The 20,056-nt window shown below is 45.8% G+C and overlaps 1 protein-coding gene across 1 annotated transcript in view; it reads right to left on the bottom strand.

Moving 5' to 3' along the window:
- The window catches only part of ABCA13 (ATP binding cassette subfamily A member 13), a 448,014-nt gene that overhangs the window by 184,980 nt on the left and 242,978 nt on the right, over positions 1-20,056 (bottom strand). Inside the window, exons 40-42 of the mRNA XM_058534839.1 lie at positions 11,890-12,086; positions 7,430-7,587; positions 5,861-6,091 (exon numbers count right to left, since the gene is read on the bottom strand). Of these exons, the coding sequence (XP_058390822.1) occupies positions 5,861-6,091; positions 7,430-7,587; positions 11,890-12,086 (586 nt within the window). The remainder of the gene's footprint in view (positions 1-5,860; positions 6,092-7,429; positions 7,588-11,889; positions 12,087-20,056) is intronic.

Genomic DNA, 20,056 nt, shown 5'->3' with positions numbered 1-20,056 from the left:
AATATATTTTAGTTATTTCAGACCCTTTTCTTATGGTTGTCCTTAACACAGATAACTTCTTTTTTAAGCAACTGTGTGTATGAGAGAACAGAGAGATACGTGAGATCCACTCAATCAACATTCATTTGGCACTTATGGTGTGCGAAACGTGTACTAAATGCAGGAGGTGGAATCACTGCAAGAAATTGGAGAAGCGCGGATAAAATCACCACAGGAATCGAGCAGCTGGTTTTGTTGCTTCTTGTTGGGCTTGTTTTGGGGTAATTAATAGCAAGGATGTGAGGTAGGGAAATCTTGGAAAAAAAAGAAAAAGCAATTTGCAGAGAGTCAAGTTGCACGGAAGAATTATTCTTTTAAGAAGGCAGTGAGGATGGAACCCCTCTGTATCCTGATAGTGGTGGTGGTTCCATGATTTTATGCATTTGTTGTAATTTAGAAGAGTGGATTTTACTGTATGCAATTTAATTTTTTTAAAAAAGAGCAAAGAGGAAGAAGATTAAGAAATTTCCAAAAGAAACACAGATGAGTAAAGTATAAAAATAATATTTTGGAGAAGAAAGGTGAATACTAAACAGAAATAGGAATATTGAAGGAATATAGCATGAAAAGAATTTTTAGAAGTTCTATGATGTAACATCTACCATAATATTAAAAACATAGAGGGACTGGGGCTGGCCTGGCGGCATAGTGGTTAAGTTCACACACTCCCCTTGGCTGCCTGGGGTTTGCAAGTTTGGATCCTGGCTGCTCACCTACACACAGCTCATCAAGCAATGCTGTGGTGGTGACCCACATCCAAAATAGAGGAAGACTGGCACAGATATTAACTGAGGGACAATCTTACTCAAGCAAAAGGAAGATTGACAACAGATGTTAGCTCAGGGCCAGTCTTCCTCACCAAAAGAATATATATAGATATATAGAGAGAGGAACTAAAATACAGAAATCCTTAATTACAGTATATACCACTGCACACATATTTTGGATGTAAACAGCTATAAAAGTAACATTGATAAATCCTCACCTTTGTGTGATTTCTGGCTATTTGTAATCTGTTCTCAGTGTTATTATATTATCTGATCCAAACAAAGACTGTGTGTGAAAGTTAGGGAAGTTTTTTCTATTTTAGTGATGAGAAAAATGAAGTTCCAGCCCAAGTGATTTGTCCAGCTCCCCCCGACACTAAGACCCAAACATCAATTTTCTCACCCTGATTTCCATGCTCCCTCCCACGGCAGTTAGAGACTGATGAAGAGATCAGGTAGCGAATCAGTCAAAAAATTTTAAATGTGAGTGGAAGACATTGGGTTCTTTTGGAATGATGAGGAGATTATGAGGACTATGTAAAAAGAGTATAGGGTCACAAATATGTACAATCATTTTAGGAAGCAGTTACTTCACAATATCATAGGTCTTAAGGTTCAGATCTTGGACCCAGTAATTGCACTTCTCAGTCTAAGGAGATGATGGCGGGACCCCATGTTCACAGGTGTGTGTATCATCTCATTGATAAATGTTGAAACACTGGAAACAGCTTAAGTGCCCTAGAATGGGGAAGTGAGGAATGTATGGTAGAACTTGCATGTGGAACCTTTTTATAACAGAAATTATGTAGCCATAAAAATAATGGTTTTAAGAAAAATGGACACTGGGTAAGATAAATATTGTTAAGTGGGTGACTCTCGTTAAAAAATGGTATATGCAATGAGATTTCAAATCTGACTAAAAATTCTAGGCATGACGGTCCAGCCTGTTCTTAACAGGCCCCAGACCAGCTCTCCAGGGAGGAGAGTGAGGAAGAGAGACAGAAATTGGAGAGAAGCCAGAGGAGGTGGGATCCTGGGGGTGATCAGGCTGGCAGGTGAGGAAGCCCAGCAGAATCCCAGAGGGGCCAGGATGGGCTGAGTCACTGAGTCCAGGGTAGCAAGGAACAGCCCCCAAAACCAAGCCAGCTCCCAGCTGTCCACTGGCGTGAAGGCCCCCAGGGGAGTCACCCACTCAGAGGGAGGGAGACAGGAGCCCCACGGCACAGTGGAGGACCACCCAGCACTGCCCAGCCCTCAGGGGCTCTCCCAGGCCACCCACTCCCCCAGGGACATTTCATGGGGATGCCTGTCAAATTGAAGAGCATCATTCACTGTGCTCGGAGTCTCTTCCATCAATCCTATCTGTGGCTCTTTGTGATTCCGGTTTTCAATGGAAGGCCTGAGGGTGGGGGACACACACAGCCAATGGTCTGGAGTTGGGATTCCAATCCAGGGTCTCTGTGTCCAGGGCCCATGCTGAGGCCTCCCTTAATTCAGTCAAAAGCTCAGAGAGCTTTGGAGGGCTGTCCTGTAGGCTGGTCGAGCCAGGGCTCTCTGAGGAGGGTCCTCGTCATCCCCGGGGGGTTGGAGGAAAATAGCAAAACCACAATTTCTACCTCTAGGTGAAGCCTGTCAGAAGTTAAGAATTCCTAGTTTCTAAGACATCATTGGTACCCTCAATCAGCTGGCGTGGCCACAGTCAATGGTGACAGAGGCCGCCTTGCTATGCCCTCAGGCTCAGCAGGTTGCAGTGTTCTGTGCCCCATTTAAGTGGATTTTTCATTGATTTGTTTAGCTTTTACTAAAATAACACTTACAAAGGAGACAACTGGCTGTAAAAGATTCTGGCAGATAACACAGCAATGCAAACAAATAAACCAAATACACTGTGGGGCTGACACCCTTCCTGCTCCAGAAGACTCTGTGTTTTAATCTCAGGGCGTGGCAGAAAACCCAATCAGATCTGATCATTTGAAAGAAAGAAGGGAAGGAAGGGAGAGAGGGAGGGGAGAAGGAGGAAGGAAGGAAGGGAGGGAGAAGAAAGGAAGGAAGGAGGGAGGGAGGGAGAGAATTAGTAAGAAGGATATTGAAGTATCTTATTCATATACAACAGTTATTAATAAGCCTCTTCCTAAATGTACTTTTGCCTTGAGATATTATTGCTTGGTCATATAAAGCACAATGATTAACAAAGCATTTAAATGCTAAGCGTCCACCCAGTCCCTCCTCCTCATTTTTTTCCTGTGATGTTTAAATCCATGAACTAGTCAAGCCAAGCTCTCCACAAAATTTACTCCACCTCATGATAAACGTCAAAGGGATTCCTGAGGTTTCTCACTTTATTAGCAACGGATAACACGCCTATGGGAACACTGGTTCTTCCTGCCACCTATATTTAATTGTAAATAAGTAAGTATACAAACACTGAGGGAGAACGCTTATATTTTATTGATAAGTGTGTTTGGTCCAAAAGGTTGGCCTGCGTTCCCTCAGGCCCTGCTGCTCTGCCCTGAGAAGGAAGTGGGCACAGGACAAGTTCGGTTCATACGTACAAGACACCGCGAAGCTAGTAAACAACCCGATGAACCGAGAATGAACACGGAGACACACACAACATAACCAGTCTGGGCTTGACTGGCAATACCTCCTGCTATAATCCAAAAGAAATTATTTTCTTTTTCCTTTTCAAGTGACCTAGGCTGGCAAAACTACTCTCACAGGCTCCAGCTCCTCATGTCAGCAGGGACACTGTGATTCATGCCAGCCCAAGGTTCCCAGCTATCCAAATTAGCAGCTTTCTGGCATAATATATGGACTTGTTTTCCAGACTTCAGAAGACAGTGACAACTGTTGTGTGTCACAGCCACATTCGAACCAGGCACTTTAACCAGCTGTAGGCACTGTATACCCACGTCCTCAGAGAACTCCAAACCTGCCCTGATTCATGCCCTCAGAGGAGACGGCTTGGGGAACTCCCTGGGCTGTTGTCTGCCAACAACCCCTGGAGAAGAGGTGCCTTTTCCTGGAGCATAGCTGCCATTTAATTCCATGTCCCTCCAAAGTCATGACAATAATGTCACAGGCTATGTCACCACAGGCAAGAAGAACTTTTACCATTTTTTGACTGGCTTGTTCCAGGCATTTAACTATTATTGTTAATTCCTGAAATAACTGTGCAAACCATTCTAATTTTTCCACTTTAACATAAAAAACCTGAGGCTCACAAGAGTTGAGTGATTCATCCAAGGGCCTAGATATTGGGACTTGGATTTAGAACTGGCAGGGGCAAAGCTCACGCGCTTTCCACTGTAACACACCACTCCCAGGAGCTAGATGTATCTGTGGACGTGTCCTGCACATCGTTCATTCAGAAAATATGTGTGAAGCAACCAGTAATGCTGAGTACTGTGCTACGTGCTGCTGGTGCAGAGGTGGGCAAAGAAGACACACTCACGGATCTCAACCTCAGGGGAGCGGATGACATACACGCAGGACAAGTCGGGAGAGGGGTCCTGAAGTAGACAGCAGAGTGCAGTGGGAGTAGAGGCGCAGAACTGAATTGATACGGGGATCCGGCACTGCCTGTCTGCGGAGATGGCGTCGTGTTGAGACTTGAAGGATGAGAGAGGAGACAGCCAGCCGTAACACCAAAAGATTTGGTGACTCTGCATTCTTTGGCTTTAGACAGCAGTTCATACCCATCATGGATCATATTACGTTGCTCCTTGTTTATCTGTGTATCCCGACTTGCTCTGCTCAAAGTTGATGGCTCATGGAATATGGAGCATCGCCCACAAAGTCATAGGCACACTGAGAGAGCTTGACTCACTATCAGAAAACCTAGATCCAAGGGCCGAGCTGTCATTTATGAGCTGTGTGATTCGGGGTAAAGAAATTAGCCTATCTGAGCCTCAATCTTAATATAGGAATAATAGTGTTATAGAATTAGGGGGAATTAACTATATCCTACAGATAAAGCAGTTTGTAATACTGTAAGCCTTTTTTATGTTTTACAATCTTTTATGACCATTTATTCTGAACAAAAGTTGTAATGGCCACGACCTCCTTGGGACCACACTGAGTTACGCACAAGAGGTTGCTTCTCCTCTAGTATCACTAACCCAGTGATGTGCCTTCAGCTCCCAGATGCATTCCAAAACACACCTGCAAGTTCAGGCTTTGACATTCTAAAAGTTGTGGTATTTTAATTCTTGTGGTTATTTAAAGTCTCTAATACTGTTTTAGACTTTAAGTGCCAACTACCAACTACCAATTACAAACCTGATCGGACACTACTCCCATTTCTGGGTAATTTAGAGAAAGTGCTCCAAGATTCTTCCAGATCTTTTCATTTTAATTTGCAGCACTTGATTTTTATTTTAAATCTGCAGCACCTTCTATAGATCATAGCAACACAGAAATAAAACCCAGCTCTGGTTCACACACACAGCCAACCTCAAGGGCCCTGAACAAGGCTTGCCTTTGGTTCCGTTACACGACACAGCAACTTCCTCCTGGAGGAAAGGCCTAGTTCTGGTCCTATTGGCCATATTCTAGGAAGAAACCACACTGAGCTGTTGATGTCATCCAGCTCAGTCCCAAGCGAGTGGAAAGCAGAATGGGGGGTTGGGAGGCTAGCCAGGAGTCGGCAGTGTTTGCCTGACCTTCTGCACATCTTCTCCTTAGCCCAGCGTGGGGCCAGGGGCTGCTGAGCAGAAGGTCCATAGTGAACAGACAAGGGCACCTCCATGTGAGAAAATATAACCAGCCAACCATCTACTATTGAAAATTGTTTAGACATCTAATGATTCTGGATTAAAGACACAAAAGTTCTCAAATATAAAAACGCTTATTTTTCTGAATAGTCACCTGTCAGGTGAATTAAATTCTGTACTGGCTTACACTGTGCCTGACACCAGTCAGAACTTGAAAATAAATAAAAATGCACAGTGTTTTCCATCACCCCCTCCCCTGCTGCCGTACCCACATCTCATCACTGAATGTCCAGTGGCAAAGCATAAATAATAAAAGTATGTTCAAGCATCTCTTGGTACCTCTTCTAATGTGGTGTCTGAAATCCTGTAGCCTGTCAGGTGCAGATGATGAAGGTTCTGATCCAAGGCCTGGAAGAGCCCTTTAAAGCAGGCTCTGTCTGCATCCTTGGGGATGGCGTAGCTCAGCTCACACCCACTGCTGTCTTTGAGAAATGCTTGTGGGATGTAGGTCTGTATTAGAGACGTAGCACGAGCTATGTCCTTCGGATCATCAACCTCCAGAACAGAAGGCTATCCAAAAAAAAATGAGGAAAGAGTAAGGAATGTAAGTCCACACATATCAAATTTATAACAACTGATTTCACATACTTACATATGCAATTTATTGTGAAATTCTAATTCAAAGCAGCAAAATCAAGAAATACCATTTAAGTGACAGGCATTTCAAGGATACATTGTACTTTTTCCTTTTCAAATATAAACCTGTGGTGATAAACCTGGTGAGGAGAGACCTGCAAGTCCATCTCAGTTACTAGGCTATTGGGCTGGCCTCTAGGAGGTCTACAATCACGAGGGCACCCCTAGTGCCCTGGGAGAATAGTGAAGGCGGCTCTGGCCCAGCAATTGGACTATAGGAGACAGAGTTGAGTCTTCTTAAAAGAGAGACAAGGATTCCCACCCATGGAGGAAAGGAGCCCCCTCAGAATGGCAAGATACTCTCCCTGAATTAGAGAGGACACAAATGGGAAATTTGACTCCGGGGCCACCAAGGGTCAGACAGAGCCATCAAGAGTAAAGAGGTGACTTAGAGCCCGTACCCCTTAATCCCAACCCCAGAGCCACCCCTGCCCACCCCTAGCTGACACAATGCAATCATAATTACCAGTGTAACCTAGATGGGACCTCTGATAAATTTCACCTCTCTGGTCTATCGCTACTGTGCTTCTGTACTATGGTAAAGTTTTAGCCTCCTAAACAGAGTGTCACTGTCAGAAAAATACTTCAAGAACATCTGGATCATGATGTTCTTGATCTCAGGGCAGATCCCATTACCAATTAGGTGTTTCTGACCCTCATCTAATTCCTTCTGGCAGTCACAATGCACCTTGAGTTCACAGGGGCTAAGTGCCCCACTCAGCCCTGTGAGATTCATTTTGGCATCTGGGCGGTTGCCCACAGAGGCCTCCACTTAGATCACCAACTCCCTTTCCAGTCCACCCATAACACGGTAAGGCCCTTGTCTGGGGCCCTCCACGAAACTCTCCCTGCCATCTCTACCTCCTTCCCTGACCACCAGAAGCTCCCGCAGCCAGCCCCCTGCCTCGCCAGCCCCCGATCCTGCTCCACGTACGCCATAGTTATCATATTCCATTCCTTTCTTTCTCGGGTACTTCCTCTCCTCCAGGTGTACCGAGACCTAAGGACCTTGTGCAGAAATCATGTGTCCTTTTTCACAGCTTCCCCCAAGACCTACAGCAGTGTAGGGCCCAGGCTAGATGCAGAAAAAATATTTGTTGAATTGATTTGAATCCAATGTGTAGAATGTTATTGTATAACAGTCACAATTTGTTTCCTATGACCCAAATAAGAAAGGCACTTCTCCAACATACTTATCGTTGTGTTTCTTACTTGTTTTGTGAGTGTCAGGCTGAGCCCCTGGCCGTAAGCTTCCTTCAGACAGAAGGGAGGACCACAGCACCGGAGCCGCCCCTGCTGCAGGATGGCCACACAGTCACTGAGCGCTTCAGCCTCGTCCAGGTGGTGGGTTGTGAAGATGACCGTCCGACCTGTGTCCCAAGAAAGAGGGCATCAGAACTGGCATGGCAAAGGGCGCCATCCATCCCATCCTTCCAACGGGAGATCTGGGAGACAATTTAAAGATCATCATCAGTTTTTAAACTGGAAAAAATTAAAATGGGGCCTGGAGAAGTGACCTAGCCAAGGCCACTTCACAAATTAGAGGCCCTGAAATGCTTTCTTCTATGGTTTCCTCTTAGGATTATGACACTTTCTACAAATGCTCCATCTCCTCATGAACAAAAGGGGGTGCTCTGACATGCACTAAAGGTGAAACTGAGGCACAAAACACAAAGTCCCTGAGTCCAGCCACCCCGTTCTGCAAGTCCCAGAGGCAGATCACTGAATAGACATAAAGTCCCATAAAGATCACTGAATGGACTCCTCAGACAATAATCTCATGTGTACTTGAGGAGAAGGCTACATTCTATGGAAGTGGTAATGCACAAGAAAACAATCAAACAAGTGCTGTGTTAAGGCAGAGGAAACGGCCGTGGTACCTGTCCATGCCCTTGGGAATCAGCGACAATGTAACCGCACGCACTCATTCACCACAGGTCATAGGAACGGGGCACCTGCTCCTTCCCCAGAAAGGCTCACAGCAGCCATGGACCACAGAGCGTGTGTTTTGGGAGGTGGGTGGGGGCAGCTGGGGGGAGGCAGACTTGAGCCAGCAGTCTTCCCAGGAAGAGAAGCGTCACTGAGCCCAGTGGATATGGCCCCTTTTTGCAGAAACGAATGTAAAGCTCATATTTGTCCTCTATGAATTCTAGCACCTTGTCAGGTTTTATCACCTTTACTTAGGCACAAAAAGCCTCAGATTTACCTTAGGAGAACAGAGGCCAGAGACTCTAGGAGATATTTTCTTCAAGTTTACTTCAGTTACGTAAATGGAAGGTCTTACGACTTTCAGCTTCTACCCTCCCCACTGGCCTACATCGAGCTCAATTGCACCTGTTCTATTTTATTGAATAGAAATAAATACATTGATTGATTCTTATCTCAAATTTTCAAAGAGAGAAAGCTGAACAGGTTTTTAACTCTACTTGATTTTATATTTTTTAATAGGGAAGAAGGATGAAAAGACTAGGACTTACAATTCATTTAAAAAAAAAAAAAAGATGCATCTAGAAAGAAACTATGAAATGTAGACCCAAGAGAAACAGGCCAGGGGGTCCACAGTGACCACTGTCACCATAGATGGTTCCTGAAGACCAAGGCCAACCTCCTTGCGGCAAAGTCCTTCAGAACTAAGAAATGTGCTCAGTCCCTGATGGGGGATTAGGGGCAGCTTGGACAGTCTGATTAGTGCTATTTCAAAGTTCAGATGATATGTTCCCAGACAATGAAGATGTCTAAAAATAAAAGTCAACTGGAATCTAAATTCCCAAACAGTTTAGATAAGTTCACACATGTTTAATCCATGATGGCTTCTCAGTGGATGGTAAGGAGACTCAAGACACAGCACAAACCTCAAAGGACAGGTATTACTGTGTAAGACACTGCTTTACTGTTTCTTCCCTGATTCAGATGGTATTTTCTATCCCCTCTCCTCCAAATTTGGGACTTCCCAAATTCACCTTCTCTTGTCTCTTTTAATAATAGTAATAATGATAACCTGTCATTGGTTGACAGATACTGAGATACGTACCAGATACTGAGCCATACACTTTAATATGTGTACATTTACTTCTCAAAAAAGCCTGAGATGGTATAATTGTCTCCATTTGCAAGTGGGAAAACTGAAGCCCAGAGAAATTGAATAATTTCTCCAGGGTCACACAGGAAGTGTTGAGCAGGAGTGTGAGCCAGTGAAGGAATTTGTTATGGACTAATTTGCTCTGGTGTCTTTTGCTTCCTTGTTAACCTTCCAAGGGAGGCATGAGAGTACCAGTACCAGAGTCAACCAAGAGCTCAGCACTGCATGTCACAAAGCCATAAACACAAAGGTAAAATTCCAGGTAGATGAGCCCCAAATGCACTCGTGTTCTGACAGAGGAATCCCTTTCCACTCAGCAGGGAACACTTGTTTTGTGCGGTCCTTACATCTATTTCACAAAGCTACCGTGCAGTTACCTGGAGGTTTGGGGCTGTTTCCAGAAACATCTCTACATTTTAATTCTTGAAATGTATTTTCGTTCCAGTACCACCTACCCTACCTGCTTACGTTCTTTTGATTTTGCACTTCACTCAGTGCAGGGACTATTCCAATGGAGCCCTCCAAAGACTAAAATCATTGCCAAACAACTGAGGATGGTGAGAAAATATTTAATTTATAATAACAGAATTTGAAGAAAGCTGTCTGTTTCTGAGATTTTTATTGTATCTGGCTTTCTCTCTCAAGTTATCATTATGTTCATGACTCAAATGTTCTGTCAGCTAATCCTTGAAGACTCCATTTTTGATATTTAAAATAAACAAGAAGAGCGGGCTTGTAGTATTTAATGCATACTGCAATTCACGTGTGCAGGGATGATGGAATCTATTTATTTGTCTACCTCTCATCTGTCTAGATTCTTTACCAGCCCACACTCAGGGTGGCAGGGAAATTATTTAGTCCAGTTTAGTTTTATCTCAAAATTTTATTAGTTCCTTTATGTGGTGTTCAGGGTCTTGTGCAAAGAAGGTTCATGGTTTCTCATTTCTGATCTTCCTACTTCTCTTCCCAGAGGGCGCCTAGGTAAGTGGAGAAAGGGGGGCTCTGTGATCTTGTCAAGGGGCAAGGGTTGGGATCTTCGTGCACAGTGTGGTCAGTGTCCCATGGTCTCTAGGTGATGACCAAGACCTCCTGGTGCTGTCCTCTCAACCGAGACCCCCTGGTGCTGTGACCTCGATTTTTATAGCTTGGGCAGGGCCCCCGAAAGGATCAGGTCAGAGCATGGAGCGTTCCCTGCTCTCTCAGCCTCACCTCAGACCAGCTGGCCGCCAGCCCCTAAGTCTCTGCCCTGGCTTTTGGCTCCCAGCCAGCTACAAGGGGCCACCTCGTCCCTCCATGGCAGCATCCCAAATAGGCCCCATCTCCCTCTCAGTGGCAAAGCCCACGGACCCATGAAAGTGCAAGACATCAGCTGTGGATGCCTCCTCGGGCCCCAGCGCTCTGCTCGGCTTTGTGAATTTTGACATGTCTGTACCAAGTCAGATGAGCCCGTGAAATTGACACAACCTTCTTTTTCTGGTGCAATTGCCCACCTCTGGCCAACTCCCCGAAAGGAACAGAAAGCCATATCTGCTCGCTCCATTTTCCTGCTTCACTCTCTGTTCTTCTCCTTCCACAATCCCCATAAATTACTAGGACAGAAAGGAACAAGATTGTCCTTTCATGTCTCCTTTGTGCCATTCTTTTCCTCTCTGATCCCAGCCGTATGACTAAGCTTTAAGTGACAGACAGGAGCATTTTTTCTACCCTAAGGCGAGAATTTGAGGACCTGAGTCTTCTGGGTGCAGCCCTCTGAATGTGAAAGAAAGAGAGGGCTTCTTTCCAGTTCTTTCTCTTTGCCTTTCTTAGATAGCACAATCTAATCTCTCGCAGGGATGTGCAGGCTTCAGGTCAAGTCAGTCAAGTCAGAAGAAGGTTTTGTACTCAAAGGCAAAAGAGAAAAGAAAAACAAATTTTCAAGATTTTCTGTATAAACTCGGCCACTTACACTCCTGCCTTGTTTAGCAGTACCAGGATATGTTTCCCTGTTCTTGATGTTTCTTTCCAAATTAGGATGTTTCTATATGAAATACCTATAGCAATGCTTCCTAGTTGTCAGAAACACAGAAAGAATCAGAAGTTGGAAATTGGTGACTGCCCATCCAATGACCCAAATAGCAAATATACAATAATACAGGTGAGAAATACAGAAACCCATTTCCACCCACGGCTCAGTGAACTCCCTCTGTGGCTGTAAGCAAATCACACCCCTACCTCTTTGTGCCTCGGTTTCCTCACCTAAAAAAAGGAAGGCTTGTCTAGATTATCACTAGAATATCTCTTCTTAATAATCCATGATTCCAGAATGAAACACAATATGGATAAATATAATTTCAATTGAAATCATGTATAACATGCATTGATAACATCATTGCTAAGCTCAATTTAAGAGATCAAACACAAAGCAAGCTATTCCTAGCACTATAAAGACGTTATATAATAGATATACCTCTATAAGCTCTTGTGAAAATTTCTTTTTCTGAAAAGGATAATGTATGCTTATCAGGATATGACTTGGTTCTTCACTTATGATAGCATTCCTTTCCTGCACCACAATATGGTGGGAAGAGAAAGGAGAAAGATGTGCAGTTCCTACCTTCTCGGTACTTGAGGATAATGTCCCAGATGCTCCGACGGGAGCAGGGATCCACTCCACTGGTAGGCTCATCTAGAACCACGGTCCTTGATGTGCCGATGAAAGCCATGCCAATGGAGAGCTTCCTCTTCATGCCGCCAGAGAGAGCGCGGGTTTGCTTGTGCTGATGCTGCGTTAACTCCACATCGTGAAGAGTTCTGAAATAAGAAGAAAACCCTTACTCTTCCCCCGAGTGCCTTAAAGCTTTGCTTCAAATTTCACTCTATAAATAATGACTTGCAATGACCAAGATCTTTATAATCCACAGGTACATAAAGGTGACCTAGATGCCATGTGCGCACATGAGCATTGACTTTCTTAAGGTTCAGATGGAATCATGCCAATGGACCAAGTGTGACTTTCTTAAGGTTCAGATGGAATCATGCCAAGGGACCAAGTGTGATGCCTGGTCAGCAGGATCTGCCAAGTATTGTTTTTGGAAAATACTTATCTCCTCCCTGGAGAAGTATTACTCTTCATTTCCCTCATACCTCCCTCCAAGGGACCTACATTCCCTCAAGACACTACAGAGAATGGTGGAATGGCTGATGTGCTAGTGTGGTCAAAAGGAGCCAAGTAGAGGCCCAGCCCCACTGAATACCAGAGGGTGAGTCTGGAGAAGTCTTCTGACTCTCTGGCCCATGTGCACTGTTTGTATCAGCCCATCTTCCTGACTAAGTGGGAGGCCCCACGAAACACCACATGCAAAATGTAAATTATCAGATGCCATCAATGTGAGAATAAGCCCTCCTATTCTCTCTCAGGGAGTCTCGAGAGTTCCAGATTTCAGATACTCAGCACAAAGAAAGCCTCCCTATGGGAAGCTTCACCTCCTTCTATGGGTCCACTCTTTTCTCGCAAATCACTTTTCACTCTCTGCCATGGTGCTCCTATTAACTCCACACAAATACTTACCCCTCTCATCACCTACTTAAATCTTACTCATTGTTAAAGACACACTTTAAGCAATACCTTCCTGAAACCTTTCCCTGAGCATTCAAACCAAAGTGGATTCCCTCCCCGCTGAACGGCAGGCATGTCTATAACTTCCTGATTGCCAAAAAGCTGTCAGAGAGAAGGAGGCTAGACAGGAGGAGAGGAATTATAAGAGCTCCACACAGTTGAGCTTCAAGAACTGTTGTGTCCTGGAAAGTTCTGGAATCCTAAGCAAAGACTTGGGTGAAATCCCAAGGACTTGCTTGCCTGATAACAAAGTAAATGTTCCATTATTTACGTACTTCACATCCTGACCCAGAATGAGCTCACACTAGCTTCTCAATGTCTAGTTTTCAGTCTATCCACCTTATGTTTAGTCCAAGTGTTACAGTGCATCTTCCGCTAGGTAAATCTCAACCTAAATGTATAACAGTAATTTATGCCCTGGGTTTTCAGGTGTTCCCATCCTTGACAACACCCCAGTTGGGAAGAGAAGGCAACTGCGTTGACCCTTCATTCCCAATTATGCACAGCCACCAATATCTCCCCACCTGGGTGATTCCAATACAGCACAGGAGGGGAGTCTCTTAAGCTCAACTTAGTCACATTAACCAGAGATTCATAGGCTAAGAAAACAAACAGAAAATCAAATCCATAAGATGTTAGATGCTCTCAAACATGCTTATCCTAATAACATTTTTATGTTAAACCCAAAACCCCTCCATTCTCTGTTTATCTTGACCTCAACCCAATCTTGTCCACTCACACCCAAGCTATATCCTGGACCTTGTTATTCCCAATAACCACAACCTCTCCAGCGCCTCAATTCCAGGCATCCTTTTCTGACTACCATATCTTTTTCCCCAGCTAATCTTTGCCTCCAGCAATTACTCAAACCCACAAAACTCAATTTTCCACTATCCCTCACTCACACGAGGCCCTCCCTCCCTTCCTCTCTGAGAGCAAAGTCCACAGCTCTGTTCTGCCTCCTACTGTCTCAAGTGAGCCATCTGTACTCTCAGGAGAGTCAGTCCCTCCCCTCTCCACAGATCCCTTCCCCTGCCGTGCAAGGACAGCACACCAGCAAGGCACCCTTCTCTCTATTTGCCTCAATTGCTTGCTCTACATCTGAATCATCCTTCTCTTGACATCATTTTTCCATCTGGATACTGTCCTATCTCTTTGCTCCTTTTTGCAGCAAAATTCCTGGGAAGAAGTGCTGTTCCCAAATCCTCTCCTTTCATTCTCTCTTTAACTGACTCCAATAAGACCTTCCTTCCCATTATGCTATTAAAATTGCTCTTATCAAGGTTACCAAGGACCTCCAAATACTAAATCCAAAGGTTGTTTCTCAGTCTTCATCTTACTTGACGTTCAACAGCATCTAATGCACTTAACCACTCCCTCCTCTTTAATGGACTTGTTTTCCTCCTTCCCCATTGGTCTCTCCTTCTCCTCATCCTCTGGCTTGTCTCTCCACATCTCTCCATCCTCTTCACGTTGCAGTGTCTACAGCTCAATTCTTTGTCTTCTTCTCTTGTCTACCTGCATCTAAGCCCTCAATGATCTCATCATTATCATACAAATATGCCTCCAACTTGAGTCCCATGGCATATGCCAGAATTCTAAGTGTTAATGCTAAGTATGTAACAACATCTCATTGACTTCAAGGCCTGATAAAGCTCCCCTCATGACTTCTCTTATCTTCTCTAGGCCAAATTAAGGGCAAAATAGTAATGTCCCAACTCTTGACAAATGTTCACTCTAAAGATTCTACCAGGGATCCTATCTCCCTTGAACTCACATTTCAATGAAGTTACTCATTAAGGAAACCAAGTGATGCTACTGGAGCCTAACACGGAGCGTGTTGGCCCTAAATCAGATGTTTTCAGTTTTCGCTCCCTCTAATTGAGAACTGCTGTCCTAAAACATGATCTCATTCCGATTGCTTTCGTGCAAATTGGCTTCGTTGCTAGGTAACATGCAGCGAAGCGATAACTAAGGTTATCGCAGCGAAGAGACAACTAAGGTTGCCTGCACCCAAATAAGAAGATGGATCCCACGCAGCATTGTTAGGAACTTGATTTAAGCCCAGTCACAACCACAATCAAGTCTGCTGTGGTCCAGCGAAGATGCATTTTTTAAATTAAAATAGGTGACCTGTGACTTTTTTTAAAGAATTTAGGTTGTACATAACCAATTTGCTTTTTAGTAACGTGCGGCCATTTCTCACTAAGTACCCTCTCAAGTTTAAGATAGGCTTAAATAGTACAAAGTAAACATTCTCCCTACATATTTGAGTCTCCACTGTCTCTAGCGTGATTATTACTACCAGCCATGTCTGAAGACATGGTGAGATGTGAGCCAGCCTTGCAGTGGAAAATATCCTCAGATGCCCACTTAACCTGCCAACAATGTGAACTTTGAGAGAGAGAAAAAGGAAGAAATCACCATTAAAATAAAATGTGTGGCACCCTCCATGATTTTATGAGGTTTACGTCCCTTGAGGTTTTGTTCCATCAGTTCAGAATTAATTCTCATATGAACCTCGGAGTGTGAGCATCTATCCAGAGAGAGATTTGATTTGTTCCATACCCATTTGTCATGTAGCTGGTCCCTAAACACAGCCACCTATTTCAAGTTGAGATCATCCATAGAAGTACTGATCTTCCCCAGGTGTGGGAAAATAAAACTGCAGCATGGTGCTGCGTCCTGGAGAAGCAGTACATCCTTTTCCAACACCGCTCTCGGCGAGATTTGCAGGGTAACCCACAGCGCGGATTTTTACCTGATGGTCTGCCTTCAGATCTGCTTTCAGATCCCCTGAGCAATATGTGCCTTCACCATATTCTGGGTTTGTGGTCTTGTTTCATTCTGGTTTTTATATCCAACAAGAGAACTTCAGCAATACTGGCTAACTTGGCCCTCTGGGATCTCGTGTGTGCAACTCTACCCGTCTTCACCTGAAGATGAACTTATTCAGGCAAGATCCCCTCAGGAACTGCTGCTCCAGATGTGGCTCCATGATGAGCCAGGACTCCTTCAGTCCACATTCTCCCTGCCGGCCCACCTGCCCACCCACCTCCCTGCCTCTCTGCCCGACATGGCCCTGAGAGGGTATTTTTAAGCCATTGTCACCTGCACTCACTGCCTTCACCCCTCCTCAGATCCTTGGAATCCCATAATGAATGGCTGAGCTGCAGTTGGGGCAACAACACTACAAATGTGCCAGAGGACCTCCGCCCTCCTCCCAGCAAGTCTCCTCTTCCCAGAGGCCTGCATCCCTGGATTCTGCAGCCCAGCAACCAGCCCAAGGGAGAGGCGACGAGTGCACCTGTGTCCCAGTCCCAGATCAAATCCTGGCTTCCCTGCACAAGCTGCGGGGCCCCCTCTCCCCGAGCCTCAGCCCCCCCATCTGGAATCCAAGGCCCTCCCCGTCCGGCAGGAGACACCGCATATGTAAGGTGCCTGGGACGCAGCCACATCAGTGCCCAGGAGAGAAAAGACGTTAAACTCAAGTCCCCATTTTTACCACAGGGACAGCCCACAGCACTGTGACAGGAGCTTTGCCCGACAGCTGGGACCTGGCATCAGATACCTCCAGGCCCCTCAAACTCACGTCTCTAAGACCAACTCAGAGAATTTCCTTCTCCTTCCACTTCCCAAATTGACTCTCTCTCTCTGTCGAGAAATGATGCCACATTCCACCTGCCTGAGCCAGGAAACATTATGGATTCTCCCTTTTCTCTCCTTTCTCTTTGGTCAGCACCTCTCCTGCCACCTCACCCTCTGGGGACCCTTCTGGCCTCATCTGCTCTTAGAGTAGGAGCCCCCCTAACTCGCCCTCCTCACCCTGGCAAGCCCCACCCACGCCACCCTGCACCTACCTCACGACAGCCTCTGACCAGATAATTGGGTGGCCACTTTGCCAGGTCAACAGTTTTCTGAGCCCCCATGTCCACAAACTGTCTGCAGGACGAAATCTAAAATACCGCACAGCTTACAAAGCCCCATGCTGTGGTCTAGCTTTCTCCTGAGCCTTTTCTCCCAGCATGCCCAGCCTGCCCGGCGAGGTCTGTGGACCCTCTGTGCCTGCACACGCTGTTGGTTCTCCCACCAGCCCCAGCCCACCCCCCATAACCCCGGAAAGCTCCACTCACCTGGTGGCTCTCTGCTCAAGCATTACCTCCACCATGGCCCCTCACCTTCCCCCAAGGACACTGAGTCCTCGCTGTCCTGTGGCCACTACGCCTGCTTCACACACGCCCCAGAGAAGCTTATCCTATTTTCAGTGTTGACACGTGTCTTCTGTCTGAGATGCAGGGACTGCCGCATCCTCGCTCCCCAGAGCCCAACTTCATATTGTTTGTTATGCGCTGAATTGTGTCCCCTCCCAAATTCATATTTTGAAGCCCTAACCCCCAAGATCTCAGAACGTGACTGTATTTGGAGACAGGGTCCTTCAAGGGGTCATTAAGGTTAAATGAGTTCATTAGGGTGAGCCTAATCCAATAGGACTTGTGCCTTTACAAGAAGAGGAAACTCAGACACTTTTATATGCAGAACGAAGACCATGTGAGGACACAGGGAGAAGACGGCCATCTGCACACCAAGGAGAGAGGGCTTGTCAGAAACCAACTCTACCAATGCCTTGATCTTGGACTTCCAGCCTCCAGGATTGTAAGGAAATAAATCTCGGTTGTTTAAACCCTCCAGTCTGTGGTACTTTGTTGCAGCAGCCCTAGCAGACTAATACAGGGTTGAATATTGGTTGAATTAACAAAATGTGTGGAGTAAATGAATGAATGAATGAGGATTAGCAGGATGTAAGAGTTGAAAGTTAGGATGAAGAAAGATGGTGCAGTTCTTTGCATAACCAAACTAAAGTATGAACATCATTCCACAGGAAATGAGATGACATGGAGGAGTTTTTAGTAGAAAAACAGCATCATTCATTCACTTGGCTATTCAATTCAAAGAGCATATATTATACTGCAATGAGTCAAACAGACAAACTTCCTATACTTGGGGATTTGCAATCTGGTGGAGAGAAACTGAAGACAAATGCTATGGGATGTCATGTGGTGATAAACGTTATGAGAAAAAGTGAGTCAGAGTAAGAGAAAAGAGAGGTCTTGCAAAGAGTGGAGTGAGCAGAGGCATTTTAGGATGCTCAGGAAATCCTCTCTGATAAGATGTTGTCTGAGGAGAGACCTGGGGCTGTGAGTCAGGCTGCACCATGCAAAGAATGCATAAGAGCAATCCAGGCAGAGGGAGTGGCAAGTACAAAGGTCCTGAGGCCAAGACACACTGTTTAGTGTGTTCAGGGAGCAGCAGCAAGGCCAGTGTGACTGGCAGTGAGATGAAGGATGAGAGAGCAGGAGAGGTTGGCAGGCCTTATAGGTGTCTTATCACGTATCGTCCGAAGCAGGCGAGTTTCGAGATGGAAGGGGGTACTAATACTGAATCTGGGACAAAAGGCATACAGCTGGATGGTCATGGGCACACAAGGACATCAGCCATGCTATAATAGGCCACAGCAGACTTGAAGTTTTCTTCCGAGTGAGACGGGATGTCCTTGAAGGCTGCTGGGCAGAGAATTGACAGGATCTGGATACACTGCTAAAGGAGCCCCGGCCCCCATATAGAGACTAGCCTGGGGGGCACAGGAAGGAGGTGGGAGCACAGGCTGAAAGCAGCTACTGCAACGATCCAGGGGAGACCCCATGGTGGGTTGAGGAGGAAGATTATCTTTGCAGAGGTGAGCAGAACCTCTCTGAGGAATGAAGCGGGAGGCCCGGCTAGAGCCCTGGCATCTCTGTGGAAGGGGCTGGGGAAGGTGTGACCTGGCTGGTGGCCACAGAAAAGCAAAGCAAAGGGAGACGGAGAGGCAGCGCAAAAGGCAGGATGACATGACTAGTCATCATTTCAAATGCTTCACTCCGTTTCCAATAACATCACCAAGGTACAGAAACTATGTAATGATTCTAAGACTCATTCCTCTTTTGCCCATTGTTACAGGGCTGGATGCATCAAGGTCAAATTCCATCAAGGTAGAAGCATGTATTTTTATATTTCACGTGGAAGAAACAAGGTCACACAGAACCAAACAGCACCCAAACTCCACATGCATTCACCATTACTACTTGCAGACCGGAAATCCTCATGTTAAAAAATAAAGCTTGCAAAAATATTTTAAGATAACGATAAGCAGTAATGTGTAAGAGTTCATTAGATTCCCCTTTTCTTCTGAGATATGTGCAGTTAATTAGCATTTATGCTTACACACTGCCCTCAAAGCAGCTCCTTCCTCCTGCATGTCAGGCCCCCCTGATGTTCTGCTTTGCAAAGTCAGCCGAATTGACAACGCGAGGATATAGCACTCCCCTCAAGGGCCCAGGGCCACACCCCCTCAGTGGGGAGCAGAGCCCAGCACAGGCAGGACAGCCTTCACACCCAGCTGCCATTCTTTTCCGGATCGATGGCTCCACCGCTGGATTCACGCTTCCACCCCAGCTACTGTCCTTCCCCTCCAGTCCATCCTTCCAAGCCCGTCTCCCTGAATCGCCACTTTGTTTCCCGACCAGGGACCTTACTTTCTGCCTTCTCCCTCTGGTCTCAGCTTCCAGTCCCCATTGAGATGGGAGAATCTTCCTTTGTGGTCTCTCCCGGCCACCCCACCCCTGTCCGCCTCTCCCCATACACATGTTCTCTGCTCTGGTCCTCAGGCTGTTCCACGGTGAAGTGCATTTGGTCCTCCACCTGGGCTCCTTCTCTCCCTACCCTGGACATCTAGTTGGTCAACATGGTCGGTTCCTTCCAGCTCTGAATAGTCTTCAGATCTGGACCTTCCTCTCCACCCCACTGGCTCAGCCATAAATCAAGCTCCCATCACCTCTTGCTCTCAGGGGCCCCTCTGTCTCCTGTCTCCCCCATGGCTCTGCTGTCTGCTCCAGTGTCACAAGATAAATCTCTCAGATCTCAGGCTGATCAGCATCTCCTGACCGTGATCACCTACTTGCATGATAAAGTTTGAACTCCTCAGCATGACTAATTGGTTTCTCCACGACCAGTTCCCCTTTCTCCCTCTCCGTTCTTTTCATTTCAAGACACTCACATGAACCCATCTCCAGACCCAAAACTCCCACCCACAGCCTGTGCCACACTCTCCCATCCAGCCCCACCTCATGGA

The sequence above is a fragment of the Diceros bicornis genome, chromosome 41, assembly GCF_020826845.1.
Source record: "Diceros bicornis minor isolate mBicDic1 chromosome 41, mDicBic1.mat.cur, whole genome shotgun sequence".
Taxonomy (NCBI): Eukaryota; Metazoa; Chordata; class Mammalia; order Perissodactyla; family Rhinocerotidae; genus Diceros; species Diceros bicornis.
The sequence above is the reverse complement of the archived record's forward strand: the minus strand, read 5'-3'. Positions and strand labels throughout refer to the sequence as shown.